Genomic DNA, 10,264 nt, shown 5'->3' with positions numbered 1-10,264 from the left:
GAAAAACGTGACTGCTTTTAAGGCAGAGGTTTATAAACTTGTGTAAGTCTAAGGACCAGAAAGGCAAAGTACAGGAAAAATAAACTGCCAGGGTATAATCAAACTTTATTTTATATAAGGTACAGACATATGATGCCAGAGATTGTACTTTAAACTTGACATTAAAAAAATATAATTTGGAAACAGAAGTAATTATTCAAAGTTTCATAATTTATTACTCCTCAGCTTGGAAATCCAAAATCTGACATTCCTTTCTGATGCCCCATGGTGTCAGTCAGTGTCAGGTGAATCTCACATAGCAGCTTGCAGGAGAGAATTCAGTTCTGATTCCTTTAACTGGGAGCAATATTTAGTTCTGTTTAGTTTCATAACAGAAAAGAGCTGCTCACAAACATAGGTGCTTCTGAACATGGACAGAATCTTTGCACAATGGTTTTTAGGGGAACCATTCCCTAGACATTTGTAGAATTCTGGGATTCCAACGTTATCATATTTAGTTTTCAGTATAGTGTTGCCCGCAATTCAATAACTTCCATTTGTAGCTCTTCGTTCACATTATTAATATTAATTGAAAAAGGTGAACTAAACAATATTCATTTTCATAAAGTTTGAAATCAGACATCCATTTTTGGAATTCAGCCTTCAACTCTTTAATTTTTGGAATGTAGTTCAGGCCATCATTTTCATTTTTGGAAACTAATTTCAGCATAGGGAAGTGGGCCAGATTGTTCCTTGCCAAATGAGTTTCCCAAAGACACAATTTCGTTAGGAAAGAGTGAACTGAATCATACACTTGTGTAACCACTTGTGAATGCCCTTGCAGAGAAATATCCAATGTATTTACATAAGTCATAATGCCAACCAAAAAGGCTAGGTCTTTGATCCAATCTTTGTTAGTAAGCTGAGGCACAGATTTTCCTTTAACAGACATGAAAAAGTCAATTGCTTCCAATACTTCAAAAAACTGCCTTAGCACCATACTGTGACTCAGCCACTTAAGTTCCATGGAGCAGAACAGGCTTCCATATTGTGCATCTAGCTCACTGAGAAAAGCACTGAATTTCCTGTGGTTTGAGCCATGCGAACGTATCCAGGTTATGGTGTAAATGACAATGCCCATGACATGATCCATTTTTAAATTTTTAGCACAAAGGGATTCCTGGAGAATGAGGCCATGTACAGATTTAAGTTCTGTGTTTTTGCAAAGCCTTGACACTTTAGATTTAAGTTTTGTAACAAGTTGTTTAACACCAACCATTGTGGAATTACCATCTGTGCTAACACGTACTAATTTTGACCAGTCTATGCTAAATTTTTAAGATTTTCTCAACATGTAAAAATAATTCATTTCCTGATGTTGTCCTTGTAAGGGGTACCATGTCCAAAAGTTCCAAGGTCATGTCAAAAGTTTCAACACCACCACGAATAAATACAGCTAACTGAGGGGCGTTTTTTACATACATAAGTGCTTTCACGAGCTGCAAGGGAGAAAGCCACAAATGATTTAGCTTTCTCCTGTAACTTGTCCTGGAAGCTCTCGGTCATCACGTCAACATGCTGTGGAACATTACCAGTTAGTCTTATCCTGGCAAATGCCTGTCTCTGCTCAGGGCACATAATTTCCGCAGCACTCAACAGACATTCCTTTATAAACTCGCCATCTGTAAATGGTTTTGATGCCTGGGCAATTTTCTCACTTAATACATAACTACATTTCATAGCAGCATCATTTATTTTATTCACATTCAGAAGCGAATCGTGTTGAAATTTCAGTCTTTTTTTCAGTTCATTAAGTTTTTTAGTTCACTTCTTTTGTGTATATCCACGTGATTCCTCCTATGGTTTGTGTCATAATGGCGTCTTAGGTTATGTTCTTTCGACACAGATAGACTTTGTTTGCATATTAAACATGTGGGAACACTCTTTACCTCCACGAAGAATAAGTTCTCTTCCACTTTGCTTGAAACGTGTGGCCTTCCTGTTCTATCTTTCGTTTTTCCACTTTTGAAAGAGACAAAGGAATAAGAAATGTTAAAACATCATCTTTACTAATAGAAAAAAAATACTACTTTACATTTAAAAAGTTTTAACTGTTTTTTCAAAGTATAAGGGGATGTTCCCTCCTTCAGAGTTGGGGAGAACTTCGAGAAAGGTGGAGGCTGCGACAAACAGAGCAAATGCCACAGCGAAGAGGAGCAGCTGCTTCTCTCCAGCCGGCTGCAGGGGGCTGTGCCCGGGGCTGCTAGATTCCCTGATGCAGCAAAAGCAGCTTGAAATCCAGATTTTTACATGAAATGTCTTGATCTTTAGAAAAATTTATAATAAATTCTATTTTTTCCCCCCCTGTAAATTCTGTATAGGCCATCTCCCCATCAGATTAGACACATTGGGGACACTGGTTTGGGGGGTCTCTGTTTTAAACCTGACAAAAATGCTGCTTGAAAAGAATTAAATGTCTAAAGGGAATTAAACACCAAATTCTGAAAGCACAGGTTTAAGAAGTTATTCAAACAGAAGCCAAGAGAGTACCCCAAAAAGGACTTAACTGATGTATCTCAAAATGCCGTTTCCTTTACAGATATTACAATTAACTTACAATTAATTAGGCCAATGCTCAGTAGCTTGATATAATTATGAGGATGGCTTACATATTTTTGATATGGGGAGAATACTGCATTTAAAAATGTTGAGCACCCCTAGTGCCGTGCCAGCCCCTCCCTCTGCCCAGGGGTAACCGGCTGGCACCCTGGCACGTCTCAATCCACAGAGCTTTCGTGTCTTTTACCTCTCTGGGTTCTGCTCTGTCTGTCTCTGTCTTCTTGGCCTTGGCTTTTCTTTCCAACGAAGTCCAGAACTATGGCAAGTCCTCCAACCTCTGTTCCTTGCTTCTCTTCCAAGGCTCTCTCTGCATCGGCTTGTGACTTGAAGTCAACATAGGCAATCCCGCAATTGTGGGGGTGGGGTGCGGGAGGAGAAGAAAGAACCGTCAACACTTAGTGCCTTTATTTATTTGTCTTTTGAATCAGTAATACATATGTATGATTCAAAATGCAAAAGGCAGATGATACAGCGAAGCCTTCCTTCTGCCCAATTTCTATCCTTAGGAGCAACATGCTGTATGTATAAAGGCAAATATACACACTATTTTTAAAAAAGTTATATTGACACGTAGTTCGCATACCATAAAATTCACCCATTTAAAGTGTACAATGATTTCTAGTATATTTACAGAATCGTACGCCCATATTCTAACTTTAGAACATTTTCACCCATCAGCCATCACTCCTCATTCTAACTCACACCTTCCCCCGCCAGCTGCAGGCAACCACTACACGCTTTCTGTCTCCACAGCTTTGCCTATTTGGGACATTTCTTAGGAGTGGAACTGAAGGACAACATGGTGTACGCACCCGTAACTGACGGACACTGCTACAAAACTGTAGCGACTTCAACTTCACTTTGACCAACGAAGGACGCACACACAGTTCCTCCACGCCCCGCTCCACACTGCGGTAACGGGGTTTGTGTCATACTTAGAAAGTCTTCCCCCTCTTGTAGATTAGGAAAAACAAATTTAAAAAATTCTACATGCCTCCCCGTAGTACTTTACGATTTCACATTTTCAATGTAATCTTTCATGAACCTGTGATTTATTTTGGTGACCGATGGGGACATGGATCTGTTAAGTAAGAATATGCTTAAAGATAACGCACCACACTCATTTCTAACTTAGGTATTACGCTTTATTTCATATGGCCATGGGTTCCCGGGCTTCTCTTATCTCTCCCTTATAATTATCCTTCATGTAAAAGAATGACTTTAAAGATTTAAATTTATCTAATTAAAACTTAATTATTTAGAAAAATTATATAGCTTTTGGCTTTATAATTATATTTGTTTTGTCCTTCAGAATTGCAGACTTCAAGGCCATGAACACTGCTGACAATTTGGGATTTATCCTTTCACACTCGTTTTCTAAATCTGCAGGATTCTTTTCTAGAGATTATGTTCCCCAGAATATATTGGCATAGATTGTTTTAGAGTTCACCTACACCAAGTTTAGTTCAAACATATCTGTAATTCCAACATTCAATTTTCACCTCACTGAGAATCCCTTCAAAATACATTCTATTCCGACCTGTTTTCACCATCTTCACCCTCTTACTCTACCAAAGCGAACATGCATAGTGATAATTTTCATTACCTACTTACAACACAATTCTGATAGGTCATTTCAATGTGCTGTTTTGGTACGTGTCCAGACAAGTCACCAAATGTGTTATTTTACTGGAGTCAGCCCTGGAGAGAGAGGAATGAAGATAATCTACGACTGAATTTTCCCAATATTCAATCTTGTGCTTGGTAGAATGAGTCTTCATTTCTCTACGATACCACTACAGTTTTTCAAGAAGTGTTTGGCTGTCCGTTTATGATGCTTCCTTCGGCTTTTTGTGCCCGCTAGTAGAAAGGTTGGATAACTACTCTTTCCTTCTCTAAAATCAGGCATAAGTGATTTGGGAGAATATAATGAAATTCTGTTTGTTCAAATCCAGTAGACACATATTCTTTTCCAGTTCAAGGTACAAAACATACCTTTTACTCATCCCATCCTTGCTCACCAGTCTGATTTGAAAACCATCCTCAAACACTTCTTTTAGTTCATGCTGAATGACTTTGTCGGGCAGGTTCTTGATCAAAAGTGTTTTGGCATTTTGATCTACATAAACACAAAAGAACATTTTTAGTCTGAGTTTAGCTCTCATAAGCATCAAATTTCTGTAAGAGAAAAAATACTTCTCAAGAGTTAGAGAGTAGAAAAAATAACACATATTCCTTCACTGAACAAATATGCTACGTGCTGGCTATGAAATTATGGATTTGGCCTCCACTCTCAGAAACGCGGTCTCATTGGGGAAAATGCTAGAAAACAAATAGACACATAATTACAAACTGTGGTAAGTGCCAGGAAGGAAAAGTAAAGGAGGAAATGAGAACATCTAGTAAAGGAGACTTAACCTAGTCTGTGGAAAGGGAAAATTTTTCTGATCTGAGGAAATGAACTCTAAGCTAAGATTCTATTTGTTAAGAATAGAATGACAAGCTGTTCTTTCAGAGAAACTGCTCATAAATCCAGCTATATACACAAATCGAAGAAAAAATATGCTACTATTTTAACCTTTTATTTAATTCAAATAATTTAAAATATACTTCCATGATATTTTAATGCAAATGGTTAAGAATTACTGCTTTGGAAGCAACACTATTTAAAATGTTACAGAGATTCTGCCAAAACAAACAAACAAACAAAAAATCACTGAGAATTAAGTTTGGGGCACAATTAACCTGCTTGGCTTGTAAGCGCAAAGGTAAAAACAATTGACGTGTAATTTTCCAGAAGAAAACTGGAGAGCAGAGGTCAAACATCCACTGAGACGCCTCACCAACAAAAAGCCTGAAGAACCAGCCAGGGACTCAAAGGCAGCTTTCTGAAGGGTGGCATTTTCACAGAACCCCTTCAAGAGTCATTCAGAGCTTACCCTTGATATCTTTCAGCCACCGGCTAGGAACAACCCCAGGATTTTTTACCTTCCTCAGCTGGGCCCAACTCATGGGTCTTACCTTCATCCTCTTCACAGTTCTCATTTCTCTTCTCATGGTCCCCTAGCTTGGCACTCCTGTCTTTTGGCAACTTGGCCCGTGTGGCTCCCTTCCTGTGTGGTGATATTAATTTCTCAGCAAACATGGGCGCCAGAGACTTTGTTTCCCCTACTTTATTTCCTGGAGCAGTAGTCACCTTCTTACCATTCTTCTGAGGGCTGACAACCTGGAGGAAAAATAGCAACAGTGAAGAGAAGTCTCCCCTTCGCCCGTGAGGTTACGACCACATTGTATAGTAAGCAAGGGCAAGATTGGGTGAGGCGCCTAAGTCAGCATCTATATGGATCTCTCTAGAATGAATTTCTTGATGTATAATAAGGGAGCTCCCAGAGCCAGAATCACCTGGCATGCTTGGCTAAAGAAAAAAAGAAGAAAAAAAAGACAATTCTTGGATTTCACTTACAGTTATCAAATCAGAATCTCTACGAAAAAGGATCTAGGTTTCTAGAAGTCTGCAAGCTACTGCCCTATGAAAATATTCCAAGGCGAGTACTATTTAGGTGGTTCCACGTGTCTTCAGGGTCCTAATTCTTCCCATACATGTAAAACAGCAAAGGAGAGGGCCCCCTGCACGGGAACATACACAGAAATGAGTGCCAAGCCCCAAAGACTGACCCTCAGGCTTCCTCCTTATACCATCAATTCCCATCCCATAGCTGCCAATAATCGGCACGGTATCGTAAAACTAAATGACTAAAGATGAAAATTTCAGCAGTCTTACCATATACAAAAGGACAAAAATGAGGAACTATGGGCAATGGATGACCAAGTGAAAACACACTGGGAAGGCAGACATCTAGGGGCCAAGGAGAGGCCTCAGAAGAAACCAAACCTGCCAACAATTCGATCTTCGACTTCTGGCCTCCAGAATTGTGAGAAACTAAATTGTAGTTGTTTCAAGCCACCCAGTCTGTGATATTTTATTATGGCAGCCCTAGCCAACTTATATAACTGGTATTCACAGACAGGTAGGTAAGTGTGGGGAGGGTGGGGAGGGAGAGACAGACAGGCAGACAAACAGACAGGTATAGCTCTCAACACGCCTCACGGGAAAGGGTAAGTAACTGTAATATGCTACGATTAGCTTTACTGGTTATAAAGAAAAGTTATAGGCCAACGGATGAGGGACCAGTTCATCCAGCACGAGAGTAATGTGAAATCAAGGAAGCCACATGAAAGAGACTAGAGTTTGAATTAAGCAATTTCGATGAGCCAACATTAGGATATTAAATTTTATTAAATTTTAGGCTACCCTAAAAATTAATGTGATACTACTACTATATGCTGCCTCAGTCAGAATAAACGGTTACAGGCACCACATTTTAAAGAGGGATGACCAAGGGTTACCAGGGTGGACAGTCTAGAACCCTACCACATGCATTTTGGCTTAAGGAAAATATGATGTGATCACTCCTGTTTTACTCCAAGCTAACACAGTCTGGGCTCCAAAACAAAAAGTGCGTTCACCAAGAACTCTGTGGCTCTGACCGGTAGAGAAGGCTAAAGCTGTATATCGTGACCATCACAGCACACAGTAGATGCTCTCTTAACTATGCCTACTAACCACGCCCACGTCTATGGGTGGATTAAGTGACAGTCTCAAGTCCTGAACAGGACTTACAAACCTGATGGCTGTGGAATGCCAAGCATGTGCGGCTACCAGGCGACTGCAGTACTCCGACAACACTCAGTCATAAGCTGAGCTGTATCCTTAATAAGCATCAGTTGTGTCTGTTTGCAAACCTGCACGTGACCATTTTATCTGCAGGTTCAGTTATATAGTAAATATAATATAAACTGAGCAAACAAATACAAAGCATTACTGAATCTATGAAAACAAAGCTGAAGGCTTTGGACATACTTGATAAAGCTTAACTTTAGTGGGAAAAAAACAATACAGGAGTCTGTATTCAAATTTTTTACTATGGTTTGAAAGTTTTGCTTTGCTTTAAAGACACAAACTTTAAATTTTGGAAGATGCAGCATGGGTTTACTTTATACAGCAAGGATAAGCTTCTCCAACAGTGAACCCAAAGTCAGAAACAACGCCTTAGTGGATCAATAAATTGGCAAATGAATACATATTAAAACACAATAGATTGGCAAATGAATACATATTAAACACATTTTAAATTAATATCAAAGGTATGTATGAATGACTTACCTTTGATTGATTAGGACAACCACTAGACTGAATTGGGTTGAAGAAAGTTTCTATTATACAATTAGCGGCTCGAAGTGGACAATAAACGCATGCTATCTGCCTCTCAAAACAGATTGCTTGGGGGAAGACTGAGAAATAAACCAGAAAAGAATAGGGGCTTTGGATTCGGGAGAACCATGTATGATCCAAGCTCTGGTCACTTATTAGTTGTGATACCATGAGCAAGTTAGTTAGTGGCTAAATCTGTTTTCCCATTTATAAACTGGAGCTAATGATGCCTACCTAATATGGTCACTGTGAGGGTGACATGAGATAATACGTAAAGCCTTAGCACAGTGACTGCACATATTAAGCATCCAGTATTTATTAGCTATATACCCGCTCATCCACCTCCATTTTTTTAGGACTCAGCTTAAACCAATCTATGTTGAAATACTAATGCAGAGACTCCCAGCCAGATGCAGAACATAGTAGGGACCTAAATATTTGTGTAAAGAATAAAAATAGAAACGTATGGTTTGGCAGGCACCCAAAGGAATGGAACTTAATGAAGTAATTTTAAGAATCAAGAGACCTTCTTTCAAACCAGTATTTCCAGGCAACCAATGTCACTTTTCAAACAAAAAAACACTTCTGCATTCCCAAAAATAAACCACACTTAGTCATGGATGTATTATTCTTTTTACGTAACACTGATATTCAGTTTGGTAATATGCTGTTTGGAATTTTTGCATTTCTGCTGAGAGGTCTATAATTTTCTTTTCTAAAAATGACCTTGTCAGATTTTGGTTACCAAGTTTAGGGTGGGCTTGTAACTAGTTTGAAAGTGTTCACAATACCACTTTTGAGATTAGACAAAGTGGTTTAACTGCTTTACTCTGGATTTTGATGAACAATAAATTATTCTGCTACATGCTGTATATATGATTACTTCATCTCTACTGCCTGCCACTGTCCTTAACTTCTGACATCTCGTTTTCCCCATCTTCTATCTCTTTTAGGGAAAGACTTATTTTCTTCACCTTGATTTTTTTTTTTTCCTGCTTGAAATGGACAAGAATATTAGGTACATCACAGGGCCTTCAACGTTCCATGCTAGGCACGTTTTGCCTCTAGTATTTGCAGTAAGTTTTCCATTGTAATAAATTCATGTTAGGCCTCATCCTAAAGTTATTTTCATTTGGAATCTTTTACTCTCACGAGTGAATAACAAAACTTATAGAAAAGGGTAATTTTTGATAAATGTTTGTAGGTCAGATCTCCCATACCTTCTCTTTTGCCACAATTTAGAAATGGAAACTCAAGGTTAAAAAAAAAAAAAGGCAACCCTCCAAGAATTCCTTCTTTTTCCTCGTACTCTGTTTCCTTTACTACGCACTTTCAAATAACAGATTTTTTTTTTTTTTAATTCCACAACCGACTGCTCAAATGGAGGCACTCAGGGCCAAAATAAAGGCCCGGTAAGGAAAGAAAATTAGTAGCTACAACTCAGGTGTCTTCACCTTTCCACCCTAAGAACTCAGTGTTAACTGGAGCAGCTTCCATCTCTAACCCCATCGACATTTACAACATATACGAGCCTCAAAGCAGAACCCATAACCATCAATTCCCACGTAAGTCCGCAGTCTCGTCTGTGACGAGACCGCCTTTAAAGGCACCGCGGATGCAGGGCCCGCCCACCCGCGGGCCACCGCGCGCTGCAGACGCGGCCTGGACGCCGCCCGTAGGAACTCGCAGCGGCCTGGAGGCTCCCGCACACAGGCAGCAGGCTCCCAGTAGTCGCCCAAGGCTCGGGGACCCGGAGGAACACAGCCCGGAAGGCGATGTCACCCCGTCGCTCCCTCGGCCAATCAGAGCCCGCGCCGCCTCTGGACCAATCCCGAGCCGCGATCCCAGAGAGGCGGCGGGGCCTAGAGCGGGCGCCGCACGTGCTGCGCCTGCGCGCTGGGCGGACGTTTTGGCCCGGGCGGCGCGGGCGGCTGCGGTTACTCTCCGCCGTTGTGGTCCGGCCCGGTGGCCCATGGTTTGCCTCAGGTTGGCCCGGGAGAAGGCGCAGGCCCCTCCCAGTTCGGGGCCGTGGTGGGTGGTCACACGGCCATTAATTGCGGCCTCGCGAGCCAGGGTCGCTTCCTGGCGCTCCCCGCCGTTAATGCGGTTAGGCCATCACCCCTCCGTAGGGTACGTGTTAGTACTGCCGCCATTTTCACCCTAGAAAGAGACCCGAACCCCGGGCGGTGGGACCAAAGGAGTCGGCCCGCTGACCCGGGCACCGCCGCCCGCTGCTCACCCGCTTCTAAAGTTGTCATCAGAACAGTTGGCGATAGCATCACGGTTATAGCTAAAACTCATTAATACCTGTTTTGTGTCAGGCATTGTACTGGTAGCTTTTTCATACGTTTTATCGTGGACTCCCTAATTTGTAAGTTAAAATATTATTAGTAG

General features: G+C 40.9%; 1 protein-coding gene across 4 annotated transcripts; it reads right to left on the bottom strand.

The window, feature by feature from the left end:
- LOC107504983 lies at positions 1-9,631 on the bottom strand. 4 transcript variants are annotated; one of them, XR_004955823.1, is made up of 6 exons: positions 7,823-9,631; positions 5,620-5,824; positions 4,594-4,717; positions 4,205-4,299; positions 2,786-3,551; positions 1-2,001 (listed from the first exon to the last, which is right to left on the bottom strand). XR_004955823.1 is itself a non-coding variant. In XM_016134698.2 (4 exons), exons 1-4 carry the CDS (start codon positions 8,039-8,041, stop codon positions 4,230-4,232), a joined length of 618 nt encoding a protein of 205 aa, XP_015990184.1. In that variant the 5' UTR covers positions 8,042-9,631; the 3' UTR covers positions 3,819-4,229. The 4 variants fall into 4 exon arrangements, 1 of the variants encoding a protein (XP_015990184.1); XR_004955825.1 differs by having other exon boundaries at positions 4,213-4,299; XR_004955824.1 differs by having other exon boundaries at positions 2,786-2,921; positions 4,213-4,299.
- Between the last annotated feature and the right edge of the window lie 633 nt (positions 9,632-10,264).

Source organism: Rousettus aegyptiacus, unplaced genomic scaffold (genome assembly GCF_014176215.1).
Source record: "Rousettus aegyptiacus isolate mRouAeg1 unplaced genomic scaffold, mRouAeg1.p scaffold_m13_p_2, whole genome shotgun sequence".
Classification (NCBI taxonomy): domain Eukaryota; kingdom Metazoa; phylum Chordata; class Mammalia; order Chiroptera; family Pteropodidae; genus Rousettus; species Rousettus aegyptiacus.
Note: the sequence above shows the minus strand (reverse complement) of the source record. Positions and strands in the feature narration are given on the sequence as shown.